Raw genomic sequence first — 15,126 nt, forward strand, 5'->3', positions numbered from 1 at the left:
TCTATGAAACAGTGGGAAGAACACTTATTTCAAAATTACATGGTATATTTTGTAATACAGTATACTTCTATTTTTCCTCTCTTGAACATATAGTTTTCAAATGAACACACATATGCCAGAATATATCGACCAATATTATTAGCACCTCTAGACATTACACACGTGGTGTTTCCAAACTCTAACACTTCTGTTAATATAACAAATTAACCACTTATTGAAACAAAAATATATGCACGGTCATAAACAAGATTATGGTTGTTGAAAAACAAACAAGTATAGGCCTACAAACACACAATGTTAGCTGACTGAAATATTACTGGACTTGTGGAGTCATTGCAACAGGTAAAATAAAGAAGAATAGAAACAGATTTATTTGCATGTGATCTTCCAAATGATGCTAACACACTTTGGCCTCTCAACTTAAACAAAACTGCACGAGACTATTTGTGTCATTTCCTTATAGCCTCCATGCTTACAGTATGTGTCATGTTTTACTTTTGGTCAGAAGACTCATAGCAATCTGCTCCACCTAGCATCAACAGCCCCACTCCTCATCATAATGTTTAGGGTATCTTGGAGTTACAGTATCCTCAGACAGAGTAACATACATATTGTTTGATGTGATTCAAATTTTGTCAAGATTGAATTTGTTTGGGAAAGGAGCTGTTCCACATTCTCTACATAAATACAACTGCCACCATAAATGTAAAGCACAACCACAATGTGTTGTCTTAAATGTAATCCTCTAAATATCTTTTGGGTTTATACAGTAACTGGTTTAGTAAGCTTTTTTCTCAATTTACAAATGAGAGCTACATACATATGAATATTATGTGCAACATTATTAAAAAGAACACAAGATCAAATGGCAATAATTGGCATATTAAAGTGCTTATGGGCTGGAAATTCCTCAAACACAAAATATAGTTTCCTTCAAATATAATCCTAATCGAATCATTCATTTATGAATAAAATTATGTTAAAATGCAAAAAAAAAATCCAAATTCATATTCATAATACCGGTATTCCAAAGTAAGATTCCAAAACTCTGTAATGTGGATGATTAAACCTCCACACAGCTACACATACAGTAGCTGAGGATGAGTTCACACTGCATAATCTGCTTTTGCTAAATGAGCTGTGAATTCTGATACATCAGTGATTTGTCCATGATGCTTTGAGACCAAATATCAACTGTGTTTTTGTAAAAAACTTCACCGGCAAGCAGTTTCCAAATCCTCATAACATAAAAGCACTGGGAGTTGACAGTTAGCAATCTCTTCACTCAAGTCCACTTGACAGCACCAATCATTCTTTTGAGATTCTAAAATTAAGGTGTTCCCTAAAACAATCATACTTTTCTGCAATTGGAATTTGCCAGCAGCTGCAATATCAATAGTGTCCTTCATCTCTATTACTTAACCACAGGCTTCTGTCAGGCCTATCTCCAATAAATAGCACACATTGTCCTATTGCACAAAGTTAGCCTAATGTCTGTGCATTACAAATTTTGCAAAGCAACAAATTACAATTGCAGACTTAGTCATTATGCATCATGCTTTCTGACTTCACTAAATTTCAAGCAAAGTGCCATTACTAAAAGGCCAATTCGCTACTTTTGAGATGTGTTCATTTCATTTGAGTGCACCGCTTCAGCTTCACCATTACATGGCCTAAACTGTAAAAACAACTGTATGACAGCAAATGTAATGCTCCAAAAGATTCCATCTAGATCAATTTACAGACTAAACAATCATATAAAACTAACCGAAGGAGATGTGTATGGGTAAGTAACAAACCTAAAACAAAAAATAGTTTTAAATGCTTAACATAAGCACTGCCATAACATAGCATACTGATTTCAGAAACTTGCCAACTTTCTGCTTATAGGCTCCCACATGCTTCATAGATGACACTGATCTACTGTTGCCAAAGTGAAAGCTCCGTGTAACAACCTTATAGTTTGGTACTGCTCTAAGGAAAATACACTCTTTAAAGCTGTTAACGGTTAAACAAGATTTAAGCCTGATAGACTTTTTAAGTCTAAAAGAGCATCTAAACTGCCAACAAAGGCATTGCATGCCATTCAATAACAAAATCAAAACAAGCAATACATGCCATTCAGTAACAATTTCCAATTGCTCTGCACTGCAACAATCTCTTTTACATTCAAAACCCTGTGAATTTTACATTTGTCCTGAACATATGAAATGCAGATAGGAAATGTTTAAGATCTCACGATTAAACTGATTTGTGTGCTGACATACTTCATAATAACCACCATATTGGAATATCTGTGGTAAATCTGCATCTACCATGTGTGACCTTCACCAAGCCTGTGCTGTGCTCTGTAATTAACACAGATCTTATCGAGACGGAATGTCAAATTCTGGTTAAAGTGCCATCTAGATATCTCTAATGCTGATGCCAGTGCCAATGAGTATAAGCATTTGAATTTGCCAATGAGTAAATGAATTACATTAACACTACGCAGTAACAAAACAAACAAACCAGCAGAAGTAACTTGGACTAATCAATGATATGAGTAGCAAGGATATCAACAGTATAACCAATAAGCTCCTATGAGAATCATTAGGTAATGGGCTTATCATATTGGCTTCACATGGGCATGGCGTTGCCCTGAGGAGTCTCTGGACTGGTAAAGTGCCACTGCTGATTGTACGAGGAAAGGGGTGAGGGTTGCAAAATCCTACATTTGGATATCAGTCTTACTGAAAAGCAATTAACAACACATACAAATAAACTCAATTAACATCAACTCATCATCAACAGACCTTAGAGGAACTATTGTAAAATCCCTAGAAGATGAAAATGAGTGTAATGAAACAGAAAAAGTGCTTAGTATCTAGGGTTTTGCTACATACATTTCTATGACATCAATGCAACACGCAGGGAACATAAAGTCACAGACTAGCTTGTAAATACTACAGACTGACATAGTATATTTGGATTCACGGTATAAAATATAGAGCTGTTAATCACTTGATTGTTCTCAATAGATGCTATACTTTCCTATATAGAGTTTGACTAGAAGTACCTTATAGAGTTCCAGGGCTACAAAACGGAGAGTGGAGTGGTCAGTGGTCCTCAGCGTGGAGCCGTCCGGAGGAGAACATGGAGAGAGACGGCAACCCCAAACTCCGATCAGCCGGCTGCAGCAGCGGAGATGGAAACGCCGCTGTGCTGTGATTAGAGGACCCCAATCCATCTTCAGTCAGGGGAGTCATTTCATTGGCCGAGGCCCTAGGGCCAGAGGCAGGCGCCCAATTGGCCTCTGTGGCGGTGGGGTTGGTCACTCGGAAGCACTTCTCCTTGTGCGCCTTGAGCATGTTGGAGAAGCGGAAGCGCTGGCCACACAGGTCGCAGGGGTACGGCTTCTCGCCGGTGTGCGTGCGCCGGTGCCGCTTCATGTTGGGCCGGCTGGTGAAGCTCTTTCCACACATCTCACAGATGTATGGCTTCTCTCCTGTAGAGCAAAGACACATGCAACCACTAAACCAGTCGAAAGGCCTACACATGTATGCACCTATCTCTTTTTTAAGTATTTTTTGGCCTTTTTGCCTTTATTTGGAAAGGACAATGAGTGAGTGGGAGAGAGAGAGATGGGGTGGGATAGGGACATGACCGCAGGTTGGACTCCAACTCCAACCCCCATGCATGCACCTATCTCCTTTATGCCAACTTCTAAAAGTCATGGATAAGAATCAGGTGAGAGAGAGAGAGTGTGTATGTGTGTGTGTGTGCAAGTGTGTGAGTGTGACTCACCTGTGTGTGTTTTCATGTGCTCATCAAAGTACTGCTTCATGTTGAAGTCCTTGCCGCACCACTGGCACATGAACTGCTTATGGCCTAAGTGGATGCTCATGTGGGAGCGCAGCTGGTATTTGTACTGGAAGCGCTCACTACAGTTCTGCAACAAGAGATGCTTTTCAACATGTGCACTTGTAGACCTTTCAGTGCCAATTTCAGTCAATTTCCTTCCATTTGGCAGAGAGTGGGATGCTGCAGTAGGAGCATTGTTCTTACCTCACATTTAAAGGGTTTCTCGCCTGAATGCTGGAGGGAGTGGACTTTCAGAGACATGCTCCGTTTGAAGGACTTTCCACATGTCTCACAAGTAAATGGCATTTCTTTTGTGTGTGCTGTCAGTAGGAACATAATGGCAAGGCTATTGTGAGCCATATGATAAAGATTGTATCTTAGGAGAGAATGCTAAAGAATGACTTTCACTTTCACAATCTCTATTGCGCTAAGTGACTGCATGAAAAATCTAGTTTTGAGTAATTCTCAATTCTCAAAAGTTGACAGAAAGGACAAACCGTTTTGCACGCCACTAGAGGGCCACCATATTTCACCAACATGCTTGAAGAAGTATCCAGTTAACTGCAATTCAGCGACCTCACCACTAGAGGCTACTGTGGCATTCAGAAAAAAACCTATAAGAAGAGCCATCAGTATACTCACCAACCATGTGTTTGCGAACATGGGCCATGGTGTAGAACTTTTTCTCACAAATCTCACAGGAAAATCTCTTTTCGGCATAACCATGGACAATCTTGTTGTGTTCCTGCAGTGACCACAGCTTCTTGAAGGCCTTTCCACAAGTACCACACTACAAACAACAATGCCAACCACAACACATCAACACCAAAGGTTACATAATACACTCCCTAAAGTATTGGATTAAAGAACCTTCTCTTCCACACCTCCTGTGGCTTGGCTTCATATTCTGATAGTACATGTAGATGCATGTGATAGTGTGTATGTGTGTGTGCGCATGTGCATGTGTGTAAGTGTGCGTAATGTTTGTGCGAGGCCCCTGTGTGTGCTCACACACCTGTATGCTCCTCTCACAGTTGGTCTGCTGATGGAGCTGCAGCTCGCTCTCCAACAGGAAGCGCTTGCCACACTTGTCGCACACCTGCATGCGGTGGTGCGTGGCGCTCACATGCTTTTCCAGGTACCAGTGATTGTTGAAGCTGCGCGGGCAGCGAACGCAGGGGAAGGTCTGCCTCTCCTCCAGCCGCACCTTCAGGCCCTGGCCCTCCGGCTCCTCGGATCGGACGCCGCCACCGGTCAGCTTGCCCTGCTGGCCCGCCAGACGGCTCCTCAGGGGAGTTGCTCCGACAAACATGGCCGCCACCCTGGTTTGTCGCTGGGGTGGACGTGGGGTGAAATCTGCTATGGCTTGATTGTTGTGTCCGTCCTCCTCTTCGCTGGACCCTCCTTGGTCGTCCTCCTCTTCCTCGGTTTGCGCCGCTTTCCCTTCTTCCATGTTCACGTCTTCGTTGTCGTCGTCGTCATCGTCGTCATCTTCCTCGGCCTCTTTGTTGTCTTTCTCCTCGTCACGTCCAGCTTGGTCCGTTCCTGGCTGTCTGTGTGCAGAGGGCAGCAGCACTGGGGAGGGCTGCTCTTCCAGGCCTTTGGACACATTGAGGGTCTGATTGTTCAGGTTCAACTCCACGATGATCTGCTGCGTGTCTCCAGGGACGCTCAAAGCCCCCTGCACCGCTGCGTCCTCCCCTTCCTTTTTGAGGAACTGCACAGGCTTGGCGTTGCCCGGGTGTTCGCTTTTCAGCGGGCCGTCCTCCACATGCAGGGTGAACTGGGTCCCTCCGCCCTCCCGTCCGTAGATTTTTGCGCTGGCTGACTCCATTTCCTGCTTGACGTCCGCTCGGTAGGCAGCCACAGCAGCGGCCCTCCCGCCGTCCCCACCACCGTTGGTCCACAGCTGTGCGCCCTGCTTGGCCTCCTCGTCCCCCGCCGCACCGGGCACCCTGGCCAGGGACCCGTGGCTGAGCAGCTCCCGGCAGGAGGCGGCGATGTCGGTCATCTGCAGCACGGTGGCGGCCCGCAGCACATCCTGCACGTTGCCGCTGGTCAGCAGCAGCTTGGAGGTGTATATGAAGTCCAGGATCTGCTGTAGGCCCTGGGGCTGCAGGGCCTCGAGCGCCAGCTCCACGCGCTGGAGCTCCTTGCTGTGGCCGAACAGCGAGTGGAAGAAGGGGCTGTACGCCGCCAGCACGCCCTTGTGGGCCTGGAAGGTGGCCTGGTGCCGCAGCAGCACGATGTCCACGTCGCACAGGTCCGGCTGGAAGAGGCGCTGGTCATTGAGCCGGTCCATCAGGAAGGTAAAGTGCAGGGCCACATCCTCCAGCAGCGAGAACTCTGCAGTCGGGTGGTCAGCTGTTTTCTCCACTATGAGCTAAATCAAAACAAGACATCAAAAAAAGACCAACAACCAATCCAAGGGAATTATTCCATGATGCACATATTACTGCCATTATCACTAACAAACTGTTTTAATCTTACAGACTGCAATTACACATTTATAGGTGAGTAGTTACAACAGTGAAGAGTGTCAAAAAAACAACTTTAGATTTTGCATTTATTGTGTGTTTGTTATGCATTTTAATAAGATGCTTGCTTCAAACTATTAACAAAGAGAAGTCAAGATTAGGAGTGTTTGATATTTATTTCGTACATTACAATAGAAGATCCCATGCTAAGTCATACCACTTTCTCAGTTTTGCCTTTTGGAATGGCACATTATGAGGATTTTCCTTCACAGGTGATTAAGATGTCATTAAATAAATGTTTGCTTGTTGAGCGAGGAGAATGTTCAGTTTACATATTGAATCCAGTTTTGACTTTTGGAAACATGCCAATGTTCAGGGAAGCCAGAGCTGACCTAGATATTAACCCATTCCTCCAGATGTGAGGGCTGTGTAGAGGTTACGCAACCCCACAATGTCACTCAGCTGCAAAAACATTCAGTGTCCCTGAATGCCTACAGATGTATCATCCATGTCACCTATCAAGGCTGAGGACAGGCTATCGAACGAGAAGAGTGAAGAGGAAGCGTCAGTGTCTGACCCAATCACAGAGAACCATCAGAAGCCTGATGCACCAGTATTCCACCCACACACTCCTGATTTCTTGTCACCCTCCCATTCCACCCTACTAGAGGCTACTGTGGCATTCAGAAAAAAAACCTTTAAGAAGAGCCAACGGTCAACATTCAGTGTCCCTGCAAGTATGCAGAGGCTGCTTCTGACTGGCTTTTTCTATCCCCAGACATTCAGCATTCTACCCTCTATTCATCCACAGCCAATTGCTACTGTAGGCTGTCCTTTTCTAGCTTGAGACCTTCAGCTCTTTTTCTAGCTATTGCACAGCACCCAAAAAGGACAGGGCACTCCCTGACCATGGCCGTTCAAAAGGATCTCTTAAAGGCACCTCAATATTGTCCACAACAACCTTGTACTTCATACTCCCAGTGAGAACATAGCACGGAATGTGCAATGAGTGTCAAACAGCTATCAACTTTCAGTCAGGTTTTAGATATGCCTCGGGACAGATGCCGGTACTGTTAGTGCAGACACTGTTGATCACAATATGATCAGAACTAGACAGACTATAATGTTGGACTTTCAGGCATAGTCATGGCACAAATCATGTAACCATTTGTTCAAGAAAGGTAGAAAATGAAAAATGATTTCCAATCCAAGCTTGATTGTTGCCTAATGACTATGGTCTCCTTTAAGCTCTGTCAATGTATTGGCCAAATTAACACCTGGATGTCTAAATTTTTTAAAACTGTAAATAACTGTAAGTAAAAACGGTAAGTAATTCTGTTTGCAGAAAAAAATGTGCAAACCGCTAAGACTGCCCACTGTGAACTATATTTATGCATTTAGCGGGCACTTTTATCCAAAGCAACTTAAAAAAAGAGAACTAGCACATAGGCTCCATTCTGCTGCTTGCGCCATATGCAGATATATGGGTGCAGATGAACAGATCAGTGCTTGCTTACCATTTTCACACTATCCTTGCTCACCAAAAAAGTGTGTAAACCTACTTCTACTACTAATCAAGCATATGTTTAATAACAAGTTGCAAGTGACACTGGCATTGCATTGTCAGTCCTGGGTGTTTTGGTAGTGGAAGAAAGAAAGAGGCTGAGGAGAAAAAAAGTGAAACTGTGTTATCAGATCCAGTCATCCAGAGACAAAAGTACCAGAATGGTATCTACTTAAGGCAGTGGTGCTCAAACTTTTTATGTCATACCCCATTTTGGAGGTGGGGAATTTTCAAACCCTACCTGATCCCATCACAGCACAATGGAAACGTTAATATGATTTTTGCATTGTGCTTCCACATCACATTTCCCATCTTGGTCTGCTGGATCTGATGTCGTTTTAATTCATATGTCGGCCTGTCTATGACTCCTATGTTTGTGTGTGGCTATTTTGTTTTAATTTATATGTAGGCCTGTCTATGACTCCTATGTTTGTGTGTGGCTATTTTTTTTTTGAATGTATGATCTTCATTGTCAAAAAGGACAGGCATTTATAAAGCATTAATAAAGATAGGCACAACTAAGACATTCTCTCGGTTGTTGGTTGCAACCCCCTGTTCGTCACACCCGACCTGACATGTCTCTATTCCCCATTAGTGGGGCCTGCCTCACACTCACTTCAAGAACCACTGACTTAAGGGAACGTCTGATATCTACACTATCCTTTTTAGCAACAGGTAGGCAAGCTGAATCAGAGCAACCCTTCTCCCGACCTCTCCGATGCCTACATGTTGAATCAGCTGCAAACAAGCTGAATTAGGTCTGTCACACTGATTGGAGCCACAGATTGACTGTCCTCCAACGTTATCAGACGTCGGACCGCCGGCTGGGTCTGCAGTACCCACTTAGGGGATGCAAAATGCAGCAGCTATGTGAATTTGTTATGTTAAATCAACTGATTACATGACTCCAATACTCCCTACACTGGCTTCCAGTAAATCACAGAATTGACTTCAAAACACTGCGATTTGTTTAGAAATCAGATTAGATGCACACTGTGGTTTTATGTCTTTTGATTATGATATGATATTATTGCTTTTATTTATGTAAAGCACATTGAATTGCCTCTGTGTATGAAAAACATAAACTTGCCTTTGCCTTGCCTTGGATGGTCCATACTGCCACAAAAGCCTATCACTGAAGCTGATCACCTGTAGCTTTCAGGGCACCTTACTGTCAGCTTTTTGTCCTCCTCCGCCAAAAACGTTGCCCATTCGACAGTTTAGGTAATCCAAACCCAGATGATATCACTGCTCTCCATTTCCTCAACTCTATCACATACATACACACACACTGACCCCCCCCCCTCACATACAACAGCCCAGCAGAAGTGTTAAGTTCCCTTGGTTGAGGTCTAAACGTTTCTCTGGGTCAACTTTGGCATCCATGCTATAGTCTGGACTGTGATGAAAACATCATTCACAGTTTCATCTTTCTATACATGATAAGATTGTGCAATGATAATGCCAGTTTAGTCCAATTAAATAAGCCTACAAAGCACATTAAAGTCTGAATCGGATATTCCCTCTTTTGGCTGCAGCATAGCCATCACATTGCAAGTTGTTAAATGTCATATTTTTTTCTGTCATCACATAGTCTACTGTACAATATTTTCACTAACGTCCCTTTCTACCACATTCACGATAATCCAAACAGCATAATTTATGGAATATTTTGCGGGTAGATCAGGGTTGTTACATGCACATTACTATTATTAACCTCATTATCAAGTTTTATAGGCCTACAACATTCCAAACATTTGTAAGACATGATATACCCAGCATGCTGAGAGCCAAATGGATCCCCTACCATTGTGATCAACTGTTTGATATGCCACAGGAGTTCCGTTTACCCTCCTTTTTAACACGATTACGCTTCTCCATGAAAACATCTGTCCTTCACATCGCTACTGTACGTCAAGCCGCAGACATATGTCCTCTTTCGCCATGTTTGCAAAAAACGACAAATTCGCCGTCTGCCTCTCACCGAAGTAACTGATGATTGGAGCACCAAAATCATATGGGGCGTTTTGTCTGGAACGTTAAAGCGACAGGGACTCGATAATCAAAGGGTTTCCTGACAGATGTAAGCTACGGTATGTATTTTATTTGGCCATTCGTCAGCAAAGCTTATCTTTTGAATTAGCCTAAGTGCATTCCGATACGTAGCCTAAGGTTTGATTCTTGGTGCACGAACGAGACTACCACCTAATCGCCCATGTTACCGCGGAGGTAAACAGTATTGCAGACAGAAGCGCGCAAGGTCATCGAGTCCATGTTGGAGTGACTCGGTTCAACACAGCGGTGAACGCAATGAACTGGAGCCTGTGTTGTATCGTGAGAACTAACCTGTTTATGTCACAGGGGGGCGCTAGCATACAACCGTTATCCATCCAAGGCTCACACAGATCTGACCTCGATGAACAATTGCTCGGCGCATGAAAAACAGACTAACACCATTCGTCTTTAACGGCAACGATAGTTTTTATAGCCTAATAGCCTACTGTAAGTTTAGCCAACCATAAAGATAAAATCAACAATATTAGCTGAGGGAGAACAACTGACAAAGACATGCTAGCCTATAACAAGAGGCTTAACATTAGTCTAAAAACAAAGTCAATAATCCAGACAACAATTAGTCACATTTGTCAGATCAGAAAGGTAATTCTCAAAACTGTTCAAACTCCATATAATCTTATCACTTGTGCACATCATTTTAGCAGTTGCTTCCCATTTTGAACAAATAGCAATGTTTTCGTACATCCATGCAACTGATTTTGTACAAATGTCTGCTGTTTTTATTTTTAATTGCTAATGTCATTAGTCAAAATGCACTATATAGTAGGGGGGGCTATGTGTCAAATTTGGGGGCTTGTGGGATTCACATGTTAATTTTTGGAGAGTATTATATCTTTGTTCTAGGGGTTCTTAAGAGTAAAAAGGTTGAAGGTTTTGAAGGACCCAAATCAAAGGTCAAATTCAGAAAAGGTCAAATTTGGTGTTTTGTCCATAAACCTCACATTGCTGGTATTATAGCATAGGGGTTGGTGCCAAAAAGCAAAGATATTCTACAAGGTAGTGTGCAAAGGTGGACCACATAAACAATACAACATTATAAAACATTTTTTCAGAGCACAAAGTGCAGAGATCTCTGTTAAATCAAGTTTAATAGACTTTTACATAGTACCAGCTGAAGTCTGTAAGGCCTTCCTAAGCCTAAGTGTGAAGAAAAGAAAGGGTAAAGGATCAGCTAGACAAACAGGCAGGTGTGTGTGTGTGTGTAAGAGAGAGAAAGAGAAAGAGAGACACTACCAGCATGGACGGATTATGAACTTTCAGGCCCCTGGGCCCAGATGTATTAAGGGCCCCCCACTAATTGTTGCAGGGGACATTTTTTAAATTTATTTGATGTGATTTCCTGTATTCTGGTGCATTTTGGGGATGGCCAATACTTTATTTCAATCAGATTCATAGCCTATGAGTTGATATGATGTGTTGATATTGAGGCAATGATTCCATGCAATGGCTTGGGCCCTGTGACTCCTTGGGCCTCTGGGTTTGGGCCCGGTAGGCCCGTGCAGTAATCCATCCCTGACTACCAGTGACAGTTGGCTGTTGATAGCTGGCAGTGATAGAATTTAGAATATCGAATAACTTGAAGCACATAGTGTTCTGTTCTTCATGGTTGGTGATATTAGTGACCTTCTAGCCTTCTACATTTGAGCAAGCACATTTTCATAGTTCATGGTGGCACAGTCTAGTTTCTGAGGTGTGTCTTTCTGTTAGTCAGGTGATGGCACACATATTCTAAAAGAAACAGATTTTGGGCTATGTATCCAGTGGCAGATATGTGTGGACTGGTGAATGACCCATCACTAGAGACAGATCCCAAATTTCTTGTTTTTGTCCATGAGAGAGTATGGAGATGGGTATCACAGATCAGCCAACGATTACATTGTTACAGTGCAGTTATTTTACAACAGAACAAAGCAGTTTGGCACAGGAACTGCTACAAATCCACCTGTAACAGTGAGCATCTGCAGCATGCTAAGATTCGCTACTAGAAATCATGTGAAGCAGGCAGGACTCAGTGTCTTCAGAAAAGACGCGGTAGACCATCTTCTGAACCTGCAGCAACACCTGCAACTGCATCAGGTCCATCTAGAGGGACACTTGTTCAGCAGCAGCTGCTGCCAGCATAGATAAGTGCTTCTTCTGTCAGAAGCAGACAAAAGAGCGTTTTCATGAGGTGTCCTCTTTCAATGCAGGCAACCAACCAAGAACTATAAGTAATATTTTGAAGTCAATGACTTTTAACAGGTAGCCAGTGTAAAGATGCTAGGATGGGGGAAATATGTTCATATTTTTTGTGTGTGAGCAGCTGCATTTTGTATAAGCTGTAAGCTCTTTAGACAGGTATTATTACAGCCAGCATAATAGCATTGCAATAGCATTGCAATAGGCTATCCTTGAGATGACAAAACATTAATTTCTCGGCATCTGGTAAGGATAAGTTGTTCCTTAAATGGTAAAATTAAGTTTTGGTGATCTGTTTTATGTGATTACTTTCTAGGTCCTGGTCAATTATAACTCCTAGGTTTTTAACACCTGTAGATGAGGTCAGTGGAAGATCACTATATGTAGCCTGTGATGTGGATAGGATATCCCTCATCTTTTTAGAACCTAAAACCATGACTTCTGTTTTATCTGAGTTCAAAAGCAGGAAATTATTCGTCATCCATGTCTTTATATCTGTTATACATGTGTCAAGTTTGACGGTGTTAATTCATCAGGTTTTATGGAAAGGTATAGTTATGTATCATCTGCTAAACAACAGGGGCCTCAGTACTGAGCCTTGAGGCACTCCACATTTGACCATAATCTGGGTAGATGGTTTATTATGGACCTGTACAAATTGTTGACGGTTAGGAAGGTATGATCTAAACCAGTGTTTTTCAACCTTTTTTGTGCCACGGCACACTTTTGACACTTAAAATGTCCCACGGCACACTAACACACTAATCCTGTGTGAAGAAAAAAATAAACATACCATAGCCTAAAATTTCAAATAATACACAGATATGGCCTATGGCTTCTATGCAAGACCTGCTCAATATAACAAGCGCCCTCTGTTTAATTTGTAGGTGACTATATCTAATTTAATTGTTGTTTTGAACTGGATATGTGATGATTCTGTGAATACTGGATATGGGCCCCCCGTTGTACAATGCCTGCATACCACAAATAGTGCAATCATACAATCAATGAGAGTATGTGGTTATAAATTCTTTGATGCAACAGTTGCTTTTCTGGACCAGTAAGTGACTGGGTAATTTTCTGCGACACACCTGATGATCTCTCACGGCAAACTAGTGTGCCCCGGCACAGTGGTTGAAAAACACTGATCTAAACCAAGCGAGTGCTGAGTCTTTGATGCCTATCAAATTTTCAAGCCTAAGTAGTATGTCATTGTCTATGGTGTCAAAGGCAGCACTGAGGTCCAGGAAGACCAGTATCGATACAAGGCTAGGTTTTTTGAGGGAGGGCTTAATAACAGATGTCTTAAACGACTGCGGTACATGCCCTGATAGCATTGAATTATTTATAATCTTGAGCAAAACATTATCCAGGAAGGGGAGAGCAGTCTTAAGAAGGGGAGTAGGAATAAGGTTTAGTAGACTAGTTGTAGATTTTGATGAGGAAATTGTGGAGATGAGATCTAATATGTTGTGTATATGTAAATGAAGTAAATGTTGTTTGAGGTCTCATCTGTGATTTTGTTATCTTTCAGCAATGGAGTATGTGTATTTGGTGAAACTGAAACTGGTTATTGATCTTATCTCTAATTGTTTGACATACAATCATAATACTGACATACAATCATACTGTTAAAAATAAGAAAATAACTGTTTTGTGAACTTTATTCAACATAGCCAGTGATTTCCGCTAAATGTATGGTGTTAATTATAGTGAAATATACAAATTCACAAAAATAGGGTTAAAACAGGTAAAAAAAAATGGAGACATAATTTTTCATCACAATCATCATCATTTTTCTCCATGTTCAATGACCTCTAAAGACAGTCCAACCACTCTCCAAAAATTAACATTTCAACCCACAGAAACCACATAGGCCCCCTGACTAAAAGGCCTACTGGTAAATCACACACAGCATTTCATCACCCCACACACACTCCTTTACTCCCCCCTCAACACCTCCCCGCCCCCACACACACACACACACACACACACACACACACAGGTATCAGGTGTGGAGAACATAGTATAGTATATATCTCTAGTATGAGAAACGTTATATCATCATTGCTCACATAAATTCAGTTCTGCATTCTTCTGCATGTCTCTTTTTTTTCAGATTATGATGGGCCTTGAAGCAGTTGGGGAGGACTACCATAAACAACAAGCTGCGCCGTCGTCAGCCAGATATTAGTAATATAATGGACAGGATGAGGCGAGGTGATGGAGATGTTCCCTTTTCTTCAGGTGCCAGAGCTTGTGAGTAGCAAAGCCGTATAGTAGTATATTACTATAATGTGATTTCAGTGCTGTTCAGGTGTAAGTTCTATAACAATTGATTGGTAACCACAATTTTCTCTGTTTTGTTTTGTTTGTTTATTTGTAGATGCATCATGAAATGAAGTTGTGGATGGACTGGACTGAAAAACACCCTCAGTATTGACCCCTAAGGGCAAGGTATTTGATATTTTTAACATTACAATTAACATTGCTTTATGCTGTCAATTCACATCTTAGACTCTTACTTAGACTCTTACTAATTCACATCTTAGACTCTCTCTTATTTCTCATTTATATGGAACCACTGAGCGTGTTTCCAACCAACATTCCAACATAAAGATGGATGGCATCACAATAGCAAGTGGAGAGATGGATGTGCCACATGCCCTTGCCACATGGAGTACCCCAGGCAGATTAAGCACACGCTGGCTTTTGCAGAGCATTATTTGTTCATGATACCAAGTCAAAAAAGAGTGTCGACTCCTGTATTGAGACTTTACAATCAAATTTGCTAGTCTTTGTTAATATTACCTTTTATTGTATTATACATTTAATACATTTGCTTGATTATTTCTAAATTTGGCCTTCCTGTTCATGTTTTATGCGTAGAGCCAGGCACAATTCTTTCATAGTATTACAGGGCTTACAGCATGTAAACAAAGGTTTGTGTAGGTTTCATTTAAAGTAAAAACATCCCTCTTTCCTAAA

The 15,126-nt window shown here is 42.0% G+C and overlaps 1 protein-coding gene across 3 annotated transcripts; it reads right to left on the minus strand.

Annotated features, from left to right (window-relative positions):
* Positions 1-3: 3 nt before the first annotated feature.
* Positions 4-10,097, minus strand: zbtb47a (zinc finger and BTB domain containing 47a). 3 transcript variants are annotated; one of them, XM_048263982.1, is made up of 7 exons: positions 9,692-10,097; positions 4,859-6,226; positions 4,486-4,633; positions 4,048-4,163; positions 3,787-3,931; positions 3,059-3,487; positions 4-2,728 (listed from the first exon to the last, which is right to left on the minus strand). In XM_048263982.1, exons 1-6 carry the CDS (start codon positions 9,692-9,694, stop codon positions 3,099-3,101), a joined length of 2,169 nt encoding a protein of 722 aa, XP_048119939.1. In that variant the 5' UTR covers positions 9,695-10,097; the 3' UTR covers positions 4-2,728; positions 3,059-3,098. The 3 variants fall into 3 exon arrangements, with proteins under 3 accessions (XP_048119939.1, XP_048119930.1, XP_048119920.1); XM_048263973.1 differs by having other exon boundaries at positions 4-2,732; XM_048263963.1 differs by having other exon boundaries at positions 4-3,487.
* Positions 10,098-15,126: the final 5,029 nt, after the last annotated feature.

This window comes from Alosa alosa, chromosome 1 (genome assembly GCF_017589495.1).
Source record: "Alosa alosa isolate M-15738 ecotype Scorff River chromosome 1, AALO_Geno_1.1, whole genome shotgun sequence".
NCBI lineage: Eukaryota > Metazoa > Chordata > Actinopteri > Clupeiformes > Clupeidae > Alosa > Alosa alosa.